Genomic DNA, 15,286 nt, shown 5'->3' with positions numbered 1-15,286 from the left:
TTTTAAGGCAGGATTCACAGAAAACAGCAATTTTTCCATTGTTTTTTATTTTATTTTTTACGGCGTTCACCGTGCGGGTTAAATAATGTAATAGCTTTATAGTCTGGGTCGTTACGGACGCGTAAATACCAAATATGTGTAACGTTTTGACTTTATTTTGTTTTTTAAAAAATAAGGCATTTTGTAAAGGGAAAAAGTGGATTTGTAATTTTTAAAAATATATATTTTTTATTAACTTTATTAAACTTTTTTTTAACGTTTTTACTAGTCCTACTAGGGGACTTTAATATGCGATCCTCCGATTGCTTTTATAATACACTGTATTGCGGTGTATTACTGCTTGTCCGTTTAAAAACGGACAGGCATCTGCTAGGCCATGCCTCTGGATCTTATCGGAGGGTGTCGGTGGGAGAGAGAGGTAGCTCCCACCCTCTCTCCAAAACAACTCAGATGCAGCGCTCGCTATTGAGCGCCGCATCTGAGGGGTTAAACGGGTGAGATCGATACGGATATCGATCTCACCCGTTCGAGCAGGGATGCCCCCAGCCCTCAGCTACCTCTGGTAGCTGAGAGCAGGGAGATTTAATGGCTCCCTGCTCTGTTTATTTATTCTGATGCAGCGCCGTGAAAAGGTGTATGCATCAGAATAAAGCCAATCAGTGCCCGCCGTGAAAGGCGTATTGGCGATCACTAACGGGTTAATGTAGATAACAGCAGATGTTTTTTTTTGTTTTTTTAAAGTTTCTTTTTTACCAAGTTATGATAATTTTTTGTTTTATGCTAATTTGTTCTAAATGCCCAACTGGGTGTTCTTTTACTTTTCACCAAGTGGGCGTTGTAAAGAAATGTGTATGACGCTGACCAATCAGCATCATACACTTATCTTCATTCATGCCCAGCTTGTTTCACAGCTCAGCGTGATCTCGCGAGATCACGCTGTGACGGGACTTCCTCCCGCAGGTCCATCACCGGAGCAACGGAAGACATCGCCTCCAGGCATGCCAGGACATTTATCCAAATCTGCAGTGGCTGGAGGCGATGTCTGTTCAGTCTTCCATGGCTCTGGTGAAGGACCTGTGAAGGATTGGTCAGTGTCATACACTATTCTTTACGATGCCCACTCCACTGGGTGAAAAGTAAGAAAACGCCCGGTTGGGCATTTAGAACGAATTAGAATAAAACTAAAAATGATCATAACTTGGTCAAAAATAAACATTTAAAAAAATAAAATAAAAATTGTTATCTACATTAAAGCACCTATTATATTAGGTAGGAGATAGTGCAGTTATAAATTGGTGACAGAGCCTCTTTAAAGTATAAAGGAATTGGGAGCTGAGAGTGACCACTATACTATATAACTGTAGTTTGGGGAGGGGTGTTTACTTACCAGGCTATTTATCAATTCTAGTTGACAAAGAACTGACATAGAAAGCACCTCTTGTACTACACCACCCAACCATTCAATGTGTCCAGTAAGCACAACAGTACAAGTTCCCCTTTCTGAACTCCAGATTGTGGGACTACAGAGCTGTATTCTCAGTGCCCACTACCTTAACCCCCTATATCTTGTGGATACCCTTGTTTAAAGTAAAATAACCTCATTATAATTCTAAATGCCGTTTTCACTCTGGCCACTGAGCCTCATAATAGACTGACACTTCCTGTTCTGTAGAGATCACTTCTCAGCAGTCATCTCATTATCATCACAGGCATGATTACAATGAAAGGTAATACCTATATATAGATTACACAAAATTCACCATTAATAGGTGATGGACACAGTTTCCCTCCTATCGCTTCCTGCACAACACAGTTCACAGAGCAAGCCATGAACACTCTCCTATAGAACTCAGTGGGTCAGCCCTATACTAATGTTTCTTTTGGCCCATGTTGCTACTGTAAAGCATATCTCTAAATGCTGTTAGCAGCAGCTTGGGCAAGATGGCTGCCCTATAATCATGTGCAGAAAATAGAATTAACAAAAATATGCCAAAAAAAATATTAGAATACGTATCACTATCTGGTTTTAATTAGTAAAATATATCGCTATCTGGCATTAACACATTGCATTACCTAGATTTATTAAAGTTTATTGCCACCTCAAACTTAGTACAGTTGTGTAGAAAAATTTGTTGCTTAGGTGAGGGTGTATTTACGGAGTTATTTTTCGATGCTGTTTTTACAAAATTGGTGTAGTTATGCCGCAATTACAAAAATTCCGGCCAGAATTGTGAGTAACAACAATTTATGTTAACACAACCGATGTTCAAATCGTGGGGATGGTGAAGCCCTTTAAGGCACCACAGGGGGAGGTAGCCCCAGGGCAATTGCCCCCTTTGCCATCCCTATAATCCAGGCCTGCTTATTTGCCTTCCAGTACCTTTGTGCCCTTTGCTTGCCTCAAAATGTCAACTTAAATTAGGTGTCAAAGTATTGGGATTATACATAGCAGGAATTTAAAAAAAATGGTCATTTTGGTAAACCATCTAATTTATGTTTTAAAAAAGGAACCATCCTTACATTGTGAAAATATTCTTCAAAAGATATTCACCATGCCTGTCCAACTATTCAAGAAGATGACATTTTCTTCAGTATATCAAAAGTATATGATCCCAGTCTCCAATGAAATCATCAATATGGTTTTATCCTATGTGAAAGTAAAAGTAAGTATAATGATGAAGTATGCTACTGAGTGATTTATTCCAATCCTATTTATATGTGAAGCTTATATTGGAGCTGTCAAATCTCCTGGCATTTTTGTTTTAGTAAATTCCCCGTAAAATCACATTTCTGGGGCATCTTTTGTTAGAACTCTGCACTGTGAATGAATTGACAAGTGGAAAATACCATTCTCGCTATGCTCCTATGTTTCCAGATCTTCTATTCATTTTTATGGGAGTTACAAAAATCGCTGGCACGGCGAGCTCAGCTGTTTCCGTAATCACACTTACCTCTCCATCCATTCTGTGCCCGGATGCGTGGCCAGCGGCTGTCTCACCAAGCGGGACACCCATTCTGAAAATTGGTGTGGGTCCCAGAGTTGGGACCAACATCTCTCAAACATTTATAACATATCCTGCGGAGATGCTCTGACAGAGAGGCTCCGAATTCTAGCACGTAGAGTAGATACCCCTTTATGACTTCCATACAGGCCCTGCCCTACGGATGTACGACTTCTCCTTCAAGCTGGCTAGGGTAGGAAGTTGGTACAGTTGTCCACCATTCTATCCTCTGCTCCTGTCCATATGCATGAGACAGGATTAGAGGCAGCAAACCATAAACTCCAGCAAGAGCAACCAGTGAGGAGAGAATCTCTGCCCACAGCCACCCTGTGCAAACCTGTGGGAGGAGGTAAGTGCCTACTGGGGAAGCTGTTTTGCCTATATGTGTGTGTGTGTGTGTGTGTGTGTGTATATATGTGTTTGTGAGTGTATATATGCAGGGCCAGCTCCAGGTTTATGTGGGCCCTTGGGTGACACAGACTTAATAGGCCCCTTTACGGGGGAATCAACAGTGGCAGTAAAATGGCAGAAAATGGCACTTTGTGCCCTCATATAGACGTTAGGCTCTGTTTATGCCCCATATAGAAGTTAGGCCCCCAGTTTTTACCCCCATAAATTTAGTGCCCTCTGTAGATAGTGCCACACAGCCCTCCTCCCTATTCGTGACACACAGCCCCCCTCCCAGGTAGTGCCACACAGCCCCCTCCCAGGTAGTGCCACATAGCCCCCCTCCCAGATAGTGCCACACAGCCCCGCTCGCAGGTAGTGCCACACAGCCCCCACCTCCCAGGCAGTGCCACACAGCCCCCCACCTCCCAGGTAGTGCCACACAGCCCCCCCCCTCCCAGTAGGTGCCATGCAGCCCCCACCTCCCAGGTAGTGTCACACAGCCCCTCCTCTCAGGTAGTGCTAAATAGCCCCCCTCCCTGGTGGTGCCACACATCCTCCCTCCCTGTAGGTAGCGCCTTTGGGGTTCCCTCTAGGAGTGGGCCGATGCTCTGTCTAGGGATTCCTCTTCAGGAGGAACCCCTGACGCCACTGTCCATATATGGACAGTGTTGTCTGGGGCAACCCCGAAGCCATAGTCCTGGGCAGAACACCACAAACACTCTGCCTGGGACACTGCTCTGCTCCTCACAACACTGTGCATATAAGTACAGTTTTGTCAGGGGCTTCCCCAGAGACAGAGTCCCGGAGCAGAGCCACTTTTAGCGCTCTGCCTGGGACTCCTTTTCTTCCTCTGACATCACTGTCCATATATGGACAGGGATGCTTAATAGAAAAACAAAAAGAGAGAGAACAGCGCTCCTCTAAGATAATACCTTAGGGGATATTCTGTGGAAAAGATAGGTGAATCTGGTTTGACTCACCTGATGGAGTTGTGTGGGTTCGTCGGCACAACTCATCTTTGGAGCAGATCGGTATGCTGTCCTACTATTTTCAGCACTCTCAGCAAGCTTCCGGAGTTGACCCTCGGTATATGGCTCCGTAGATGGAGATTTCCCCCGTGGTCCAATGATATGTAGACAGTGTGAAAAATACTCCTTTGTGGGGCGCTCTCGTGCAAGATTCTTAAATAATCCACCATAGGTATTCAAAATTTTTTTGATTTATTCGCATACATACATAAAAAAATACTGGTGCTACGCGTTTCAACCCCGAACTGAGGTCTTCATCAGGCATGTAAAGAACTTTTGCTACAACTGGACTTAAATACCTGGCTGAACCCAGTAGTCAACGCCCGGTCTGATTGACAGGGGTCAGAGTTCGTTGGGAGTGTTATAATACAGGTACTTTCAACCTCTTCAAAATGTGTTACTGAACACCATAAAATTGTGTTACTGCTTTATTTCTATACTGAAACGTATATTTTTCTTTCCTAGTTTCTGTCAAAAGATGTTAAAAGTTTAAAACATCGCTATATCTAGTTTGTTGCGATTTTCTGCTTTCACTTGTTTTTGTTTTGATTTCCCATGGCTACGTCTGTCTTATATCCATTGCCAATTGGCTATTTAGCTTTCCCACGCCTACCTCACTACTAGGCTAGTAGCTGGTAGGCTATTGTATATTATTCTTATACTAGAGTGTTTCCTTTTAGTTCCTAGATTTCTGTTAAAAAATTATAAAAGATTAAAACATCGCTGTGTGTAGTGTTATTACGATTTTGTACTTTCACTTGTTTGTGTTTTGATTTCCCACGCCTGGAGTGTATCCTTTTATTTCCTAGGATCCTGTCAAAAAATGTTTAAAAGATTAAATCATCACTATGTGTGGTTTGTTACAATTTTCTACTTTTACATATGTATGTTTTGGTTTCTCACGGCTACGTCAGTGTTAGATCTGTTGCCTATTGGCTGTTTAGCTTTCCCACGTCTACGTCAGTGTTAGGCTGGTCACTGATAGGCTGTTGTATTTAACTTGTTGCTGATTGGATGTAAACATTTATGGTTCTTGTTTATTGCCTGAAGAGGAATTTAACGTTTATTCTGCGGTAATCTAGTGGAATCAGAGCTAAAGTTGGATGTACCTCGGATATTATTTGCCTCCATATATCACATCTTCGTCAATAGCTGGAATACAATTTAATAGAACTCGGTTGTCTTTCAAATTCCCCTGTTTATTTTTGTCAATATTTTTCGAGGATCTGTCGCTTTGAAACCGATTGGATAACAGTGGAAAAAAAAAACAGGGTAGGAGGAATCCACCACCTCATAACAGAATGTGTGTAATCCAAACTGCGCTCGGGTACACGTGACGGCAAACGGTAGCAATTATCGAAGAACAAGAAAAAACTGTGATCGAGCGCTAAATAATTTTAAAAGGAAGCGAAGTTCCAATTAGGCACAACTGTTATTGCAAATCACCCCTATATATTATGGAATTTTTAAACAACCAATATTGAAATAAAATTGGAACTTCGCTTTCTCTTGGATCACAGTTTTTTCTTGTTCTTCGATAACAGTGGACAGCTGTATTTGTTTAAACTGTTTCTAAGTTCTTATTTTGAGCATTGGGGATAAGGGTTTCAAACGTAAAGGTCCAATAGGATTCACGTTTGTTTAGCACCGCAGATCTGTTTTGTACACTAGGATCAATTTGTTCAATTGGTGAAATTTTAAGGTTTGTAAAGTTGCATTGATGATTGTATAATAGGTGTCTGTTTTAGGAACCAGTTTTTGGTATTAAAACGGTGCCCATTTAGCCTGCATCGTAAAGATTGTGTGGTTCTTTCTATGTACTGAATTCCGCACTCACATTTGATTAGATATATAACAAAATTTGAACCGCAATTCATGAATGATTTAATTATAAAGACTTTTGGTCACATTTGATGAGACACTTTTGCTCCCTGCATTGATATTTAGACAATATAGGCAGTTTTTATTTTTTTGCTGCATTTGTATATGCCCACTAGTTTGGGAAATAGACTGGGGATAGTGGAAGTAGGTATATTTCTTAGTTTGCTTGGCGCTAATATATTTTTAATAGTTCTTCCTTGGCTAAATGTTATCCCTGGTTTCGATGGGATTAATTTGCAGAGAATCGGATCACTTAGAAGGATGACCCAGTGTTTGTTTAATGAACCACTAATGATGTTATTGTCCGAGTTGTAGGTTGTGAGAAAATTGCTGGAGTACTTATTCCTTGATTCTGTTTTTTGTTTAGATTTATTTAAAAATGTTTCTTTTGGACACACTTCCTGTGAAATATTTAGATTATTCTGGTAGGCTTTTTTTAATGAGGTTTGCCGGATAGCCTTTTTCCCTAAATCTTTCACTCAGAATTTTTGATTGTTCTATATAAGATCTGGCAGAGGAGCAGTTTTTCCTGATCCTTCTATATTGGATGTTTGGGATGTTTGTGGTTCATTTTTTATAATGCGCGCTTTTGAAATTTAAAAAGTTATTTGTATCGACCTCTTTAAAATGAGTTCTGGTTGTGAACTCATAGTTGGTGCGGCCTATCTCTAAATCTAAAAACACAATGCTGTTCTTAGATGGGGTATACAATTCACACCGATTATATCTATTACTGTTTAGGATATTTACAAATTGCGCAGCCTCATCTATGACCATACAAAGACAGGGATGTCAGGGGCTTCCCCAGAGATGGAGTCCCGGAGCAGAGACGCTTGTAGCGCTCTGCATGGGACTCCTTCTCTCCCTCTGACATCACTGTCCATATATGGACAGTCAGGGCCGGCCTTAGGATAGATGGCACCCCATGCAAAATGATCTTTCAGCGCCCCACCCCAATGATAAAAAAAAAAATGCCCCATAAATTTTTTTAATGTCCCTTTAGTGCCCCCATACAGTATAATAATAATATTTAACAATATAATATATTACAACCCCTTCAAGGACATAGTATTTTGTTCTCTAATTGTGCCCACAGTATTATGCCCCCTGCAGTACCCCTACACAGTATAATGTCCACTTAGTGGCTCCCACACAATATAGTGCCCCCTGTAGATTTTTCCATACAGCCTCCCTGTAGACAGTACCATAATCCCCCACCTCCTTGTAGATCATGCCATACATTCCCCCCCACCTTCCCCTTGTAGACAGTGCCCCCAAACAAAAACAAAAATTGTACTCACCAAAGCCCCATTCCCACGACGGGATCCTTGCGTGGGCCGGCGTGATCCTGTAGCCTAGTACAGAGTTTCCCAACCTTTTCGGACTCGAGGTAGCACTGGAAGAATAACATTTTCTCAGGGCACCCCTACCAAATTTTTGTTGGAGAAAGACAGAATACGGCTAAAAACAAGCACTAAACTCGTAGGGTATGTTCACACCGCGTTTTTTGTAAGGTAAAAAAAAAATCTGCCTGAATTTTTAAGCAGATTTTGTATTGACAGCGTTGTTTGACCTTTTTTTTTTTTGCGTTTTTTCTTAAGCCGTTGAAGCTAATGCAAAAGACGCAGGCAAAAAAGCACCAAACGAGCGCAGCAGTTATTTTCTTCCTCCTATTCATTTCAATTGGAGGTCAGAGGCGGAAACCACTTGAAGACCATCAGCCCCCCACTCACAGCAAAATAATCATCAGCCCCCCACTCTCAGTAATATGACCATCTACCCCCACTCACAGTAAAATGACCATCAGCCCCCCACTCACAGTAAAATGACCATCAGCCTGCTACTCACAGTAAAATGACCATCAGCCCACCACTCACAGATTCCCCATGTAGCTAGTGCCACACAGCCCCTTGTAGATAGTGCCACACAGCCCCTTGTAGGTAGTGCCACAAAGCCCCCTTTTAGGTAGTGCCACAAAGCCCCCTTTTAGGTAGTGCCACACAGCCCCCTTTTAGGTAGTGCCACACAGCCCAGAGCCCCCTTTGTAGATAGCAACCCACCCTTCCTGTAGATAGCGCCACTGTAGCTCCCTGAAGGAGCGGAATCCTCGTGTGGCCAGGGATTCCACTCCTGGAGCGCTCCCCTTGATTTCTCTGTCCATATATGGACAGTGACATCATGGGAAACACCTGAAGCGGAATCCCTGTCCACAGCGACATAGTGTTGCTGACACTATGGACAGAGACATCATTGGCTTCTCCTGGAGTGGAATCCCTGGTCACAGCATCTGCAACGCTGTGGACGGGGATTCCGCTTCAGGAGTTTCCCCTGATGTCACTATCCATATATGGAGATCAAGAAACCTATAAGCACTCCAAATGATTGTGTAGATTCCCAAGAAGAATTATTTAATTTTTTATTTTTTATTATTTGTTCATTCCATAAGGTTCAGTATGTACAGAAACAGAGGAAATTAAATGCAAGCGATAGGTATTAGACGTTTCGGCCCAACCAGGGCCTTTCTCACATTCGCTGCAACTAGAAACAAAAGTACAAAATAACATATAACAATTTGTATTGGACTGAGAAAGAAAAATAAAAAATAATATGTATATAAATTCAAGCATTCAAATACATTTAAATATAAAATCATACATTAGAACAATATAGTGATATACATGGTATTCTGTATAAGCAGTGAGGTATATACCATTTAAATCTGACCATTTCAATGATAATCCAGTATGTTAGACAGTCATCTCCTAAAGTAGAGTATACAGATGCAAACAAGGGGGATAGGGCCTACAAAAAATAGATGCTGCTCTATACGTTATGATACATAGTATAGGTATAGTAGAAATATATAGTAGGAGAGGTATTATGGAAATACCTCTCTAGACCATACCATAAAATACCGGTGTGGAAATGACTGGTGAACAATAATATAGGTATAAGGATATAAGGAAAGAAAAACAGGAATCAACAAACAGTAAATGAAGTAATCTGTTATCATAGTATCGGAATAGAGTAGTATCGTACCTGCATATGGTCAAGAAAGAGGGTGTAGTGTATAAATGGCGTCTGCATATGGATCTAATGTTTCAAAGTGAAGGGATATAGGGAAAGAAAAGGAGCGATAAATAAACAATAACCGAAGTAAGCTGTTTGTCATAGTGTCGGAATAGAGTAATATCATACCTGTATATGAGCAAGAAAGAAGATGTAAGGTATAGTTGGCGTCTGCCAGACGCTCCAGAGTGTGGAAAAAATCACCAATGCGTCTGTTTTTAAAGAGCCTGTCTCGAAACCGGATATCCGGTACTTGGCACGCAAATAAATATCGGTGCATGCGCAATATGGGGGATAGTGTCCCCTAGTGGAACGCAAGCCATCCTTGTTGTTATGACGCCCAGTGAAGTTGATAATGACGTATATGAATCTAATGCTTCTGTAAGTAAAACATATGATGCAGTGTCCGATATATGTTTAATGTTGGCTAAATACCGATCCAGCGATCGTACTAGTGGATGTGTGTATTTACGACATTTTCAAGTTAGTGTGTTATAAAAATGAATGAGTGAGCACGTCAGGAACAACGGGCTAAAGATAAATTTTGCGTAATATATTGGAGGTATCTATATATATATATACATCAAATATATGGATAAATTATGTACTATAAAATGAAAGAGAAGGCTATGTATTGGTCAATGACATATCTGTAATTTGTTGTCAAAAATAATGAAGGATATGAAAGTCAATTGCGACAGAAAACAGATAAAGCAAGTCAAAAAGAGATAACAAAGAAGGAAGGGGAAACAGAGACAAAGAATGGGTGAACCGGTTTTATGGTACCTGTATCTGGTCGTCAGTTCAATTTAGCGTGCCTGGGAAAAAAATAAATAAATAAATGGTGTTAACAACATGGATCACTGCACAAAAATAAATGATAATGTCAACATAATAAATACTGTGTCTCCAGTGCCTGGTAGGAAGATACCTGGCCTTGTCAGAGACTGCATTTGTGTATATATTTGTGTGTGTGTGTGTGTGTGTGTGTGTAAGTATATATCACACTTGTCAACTCTACCGAAATGTTCGGGAGGCTCACGGAAAAGAAGAAGCCCCAGTCAAAACTTCCACCTGTCCTGGTGCCCTGTAATTCTTCTCTCTGGAGCACGGCCAGTATATTTCTCTTGGAGTCAAGCGCTGAATCAATCTGCATCCTCAAGACTAAGGGTATGTGCACACGCTAGCTACCTTTTACGTCTGAAAAGACAGACTGTTTTCAGGAGAAAACAGCTGCGTCGTTTCAGACGTAAAAGCTCCTCCTCGCATTATGCGAGGCGTCTTTGACGCTCGTAAATCTTGAGCTGCTCTTCATTGACTTCAATGAAGAACGCCTCAAATTACGTTGCAAAGAAGTGTCCTGCACTTCTTTGACGAGGCAGTCAATTTACGCGTCGTCGTTTGACAGCTGTCAAACGACGACGCGTAAAATGACAGGTCGTCTGCACAGTACATCGGCAAACCCATTCAAATGAATGGGCAGATGTTTGCCGACGTATTGTAGCCCTATTTTCAGACGTAGAATGAGGCATTATACGCCTCGTTTATGTCTGAAAATAGGTCGTGTGAACCCAGCCTAAAGCAAGATTGGCCTGAACAGTTCACCTGTAACTGACAGTACAGAGGAGAACAAGCGTCTTCTTGAAAAACGGGGAGTAGAAAGAACTCGTCCTTCTCAGTAACTAATGTGAGTTCAATGCCAATTAACCTAATTAGCCTTTGCATTGGCTTTTGAAACACTGGTGATGCGAGTATCAAACAGCTCAAGGGCTGGTGACAGAACCTGGCATGCCTGTGTTTTAAGTTTGTGAGTTGAAGGTCTTTAAAGTGCACTGCCATTATATATATATATATATATATATATATATATATATATATATATATATATATATATATATATATACAGTACATAATATAGTACATAATATAGTACATAATATAGTACATTTTATAGTACATAATTTATCCATATATTAGATGTATATATATAGATACCTCCAATATATACCATATATATATATATATATATATATATATATATATATATATATATATATATATATTAGAGATGAGCGAACCGGGACGACCGCAAGTCACCACCCCGCACAAGATCCGCACGCTCATCTCCTGAAATACTCTGTGCTGCTGTGAACTCTGCTCTTACCATTACGTGGTGACTTGCCAATCATATGAAGGTGTTATTGAGGACAGGAGTGGAGGAGAGGTAACAGACTGAGAGCCACGTAATGGTAAGAGCAGAGTTCACAGCAGCACTGAATCTGCACACTCCTCTCCTGAAATACTCTGTGCTGCCTTAAACTCTGTGGACAGGTCAGGATCCTGTTTCTTTTAAATGCTGCACTGTAGCGCAGCCTTATATAGTGGATCGAGCGGGTTCCCCAGCAGCACTTAAAAGAAACAGGATCCTGACCTGTCCACAGAGTTTAAGGCAGCGCAGCACAGAGTATTTCAGGAGAGGAGCGTGTGATTGGCTGCAGAGGCCGGTGCAGCCTGTGATTGGCTGCAGAGGCCGCTGCAGCCTGTGATTGGCTGCAGAGGCGGTCACGTGGGATGAAGAGTCATCCCTGGAGGCCGGCCTTCTGACGTCATCCTGACGTGCGTGACCGCCACTACAGCCTGTGATTGGCTGCAGCGGCGACATGAATGAAACGTCATCGCTGGAGGCCGGACAGGAGGAATGTAAGTATGAACGTAATTTTTTTTTATTTTTTTTATTACATTCAAATTGTATTTTCCGTGCGCCGAGCATATACTGTCAAGGTTGCTGAAAGAGTTAGTGCAGTCCATTAACTCTTTCAGCACCCTGGACAGTACCATGCTCGGCGCACGGAAATTACAGGTTCGGTCAGAACTAGTTCGGTCCGAATCGAACTTTTTCGTGAAATTCGGCGAACTAGCTGAACCGAACTTTTCATAAGTTCGCTCATCTCTAATAAATATATATATATATATATATATATATGAGAAGTTGCCCTTGTGCTGTTTGATGCTCGCATCACCAGTGTTTTAAAAGTAAATGCAAATGCAGTGGTTAATTAGCATTGCACTCACATTAGTTACTGAGAAGGGCGAGTTATTCTGCTCCCCGTTTTCCAAGAAGACGCTTGTTCTCCTCTGCGCTGTCAGTTACGGGTGAACTGTTCAGGCCAATCTTGCTTTAATCTAGAGGATGCAGATTCATTCAGCGCTTGACTCCAAGAGAAATATACTGGCCATGCTCCAGAGAGAATAATTTTATATATATATATATATATATATATATATATATATATATATATATATATATATATATACATACACACACTACCAATCAAAAGTTTAGGGTCACTTAGAAATTTCCTTATTTTTGAAAGAAAAGCACAGTTTTTTCAATGAAGATAACATTAAATTAATCAGAAATACACTCTATACATTTGGTTTTTAATGCAATATCTACATAGGTGTATAGAGGCCCATTTCCAGCAACCATCACTTCAGTGTTCTAATGGTACATTGTGTTTGCTAACTGTGTTAGAAGGCTAATGGATGATTAGAAAACATTTGAAAACCCTTGTGCAATTATGTTAGCACCGCTGTAAACAGTTTTGCTGTTTAGAGGAGCTATAAAACTGACCTTCCTTTGAGATAGTTGAGAATCCGGAGCATTACATTTGTGGGTTCGATTAAACTCTCCAAATGGCTAGAAAAAGAGAGCTTTCATGTGAAACTCGACAGTCTATTCTTGTTCTTAGAAATGAAGGCTAGTCCATGCGAGAAATTGCCAAGAAACTGAAGATTTCCTACAACGGTGTGTATTACTCCCTTCAGAGGACAGCACAAACAGGCTCTAACCAGAGTAGAAAGAGAAGTGGGAGGCCCCGCTGCACAACTGAGCAACAAGACAAGTACATTAGAATCTCTAGTTTGAGAAATAGACGCCTCACAGGTCCTCAACTGGCAGCTTCATTAAATAGTACCCGCAAAACGCCAGTGTCAACGTCTACAGTGAAGAGGCAACTCCAGGATGCTGGCCTTCAGGGCAGAGTGGCAAAGAAAAAGCCATATCTGAGACTGGCTAATAAAAGGAAAAGATTAATATGGGCAAAAGCATACAGACATTGGACAGAGGAAGATTGGAAAAAAGTGTTATGGACAGATGAATCGAAGTTTGAGGTGTTTGGATCACACAGAAGAACATTTGTGAGACGCAGAACAACTGAAAAGATGCTGGAAGAGTGCCTGACGCCATCTGTCAACGATGGTGGAGGTAATGTGATGGTCTGGGGTTGCTTTGGTGCTGGTAAAGTGGGAGATTTGTACAAAGTAAAAGGGATTTTGAATAAGGAAGGATATCACTCCATTTTGCAACGCCATGCCCTACCCTGTGGACAGCGCTTGATTGGAGCCAATTTCATCCTACAACAGGACAGTGACCCAAAGCACATCTCTAAATTGTGCAAGAACTATTAAGGGAAGAAGCAGGCAGCTGGTATTCTATCTGTAATGGAGTGGCCAGCGCAGTCACCAGATCTCAACCCCATAGAGCTGTTGTGGGAGCAGCTTGACTGTATGGTACGCAAGAAGTGCCCATCAAGCCAATCCAACCTGGACGCATGGGGTGAAATTTCTCCCGATTACCCCAACAAATTAACAGCTAGAATGTCAAAGATCTGCAATGCTGTAATTGCTGCAAATGGAGCATTCTTTGACGAAAGCAAAGTTTGAAGGAGAAAATTATTATTTCAAATAATAATCAATTTCTAACTTTGTCAATGTCTTGACCATATTTTCTAGTCATTTTGCAACTCATTTGATAAATATAAGTGTGAGTTTTCATGGAAAACACAAAATTGTCTGGGTGACCCCAAACTTTTGAACGGTAGTGTATATATATATATATATATATATATATATATATATATATATATATAAAATTTATCTGTGGGAGGAGGGAACATTTTCTCTGACCCCGGCAATGTCAGTCCTGGTAAAGCCGGCAAGTCATTCTGGCGCTGCAGAAATCTCCCTGAAGAGAACGCTCCCCAATCAGACCCCTGTAATACTCTGTTGGAACTCAACATGCAAGCTACGGGTAGGAACACATTAGGTGTAAACACTGTGGATTTTCCACAATGGATTTCAAATCTCATCCACACACAGCGGAATAAATCTGCTGAAAAAAACATTCAGAAATTGACCTTTGTTTTTTCAATCTGCAGCATGTCAATATATGCTATTCTGTTGCGGGTTTTCCCCAGTGGATTCAATGGGAGGTAAATCCCACAACAAAGAGCCATTTGTTGAGACATTTTCAGCAGAAACACTGGGATTCCCCAGCAAAAATGTAAATAGTTTATACTTACCCCGGGCATAGTCCTAGCAATCCGTTCCTCTGTTCTTAGCGTAGCTTTACCTCCTGGGATGACGTTTCATCCCATGTGACTGATGCAGCCAATCAAAGGCTGCAGCGGTAACACAGACTAGAGCGTTATCCCAGGTGGCTGGGCTACTCTCAGAAGAGAGGAACGTGTCGCTAGGACAATGCCTGGAGTAAGTATAAACTTTTTTTGTATTGCTGCAGGATATCTGCAGCAGACGTGCCGCCCCAAAAACTGGCCCACAATGTAGTGCATTTTTTCGGATGGAATTCCCTGCGATTACCAGGATGAATATGACTAATAAGATTGTGTGCTAATCACTGGCATGCTTGAGGAAGTTTGTAAACTAATAGGAGTGTGATTGGTATATTAAAACTCAACCCTGCTTAAAACCGAATGATTCAAGTTCAACAGAAGATATCCCCAACATCACACTCTCCTATGTCATATTCCCATTTTAGGGAGGCTGATATAGGGGGAAATGTTTGGTGACCTTTCATATATGGACAGTGAAATCATGGCCTACTCCAAGAGCAGA

General features: G+C 41.2%; 1 protein-coding gene across 1 annotated transcript in view; it reads left to right on the top strand.

The window, feature by feature from the left end:
- The first annotated feature begins 2,552 nt into the window (after window positions 1-2,552).
- LOC142656296 (uncharacterized) overlaps window positions 2,553-15,286 on the top strand; it is a 44,898-nt gene continuing 32,164 nt past the window's right edge. Inside the window, exon 1 of the mRNA XM_075831191.1 lies at window positions 2,553-2,663. Coding sequence (XP_075687306.1) covers window positions 2,553-2,663 — 111 coding nt within the window. The remainder of the gene's footprint in view (window positions 2,664-15,286) is intronic.

The sequence above is a fragment of the Rhinoderma darwinii genome, chromosome 6 (genome assembly GCF_050947455.1).
Source record: "Rhinoderma darwinii isolate aRhiDar2 chromosome 6, aRhiDar2.hap1, whole genome shotgun sequence".
In the NCBI taxonomy this organism is placed as follows: domain Eukaryota; kingdom Metazoa; phylum Chordata; class Amphibia; order Anura; family Rhinodermatidae; genus Rhinoderma; species Rhinoderma darwinii.
The sequence above is the reverse complement of the archived record's forward strand: the minus strand, read 5'-3'. Positions and strand labels throughout refer to the sequence as shown.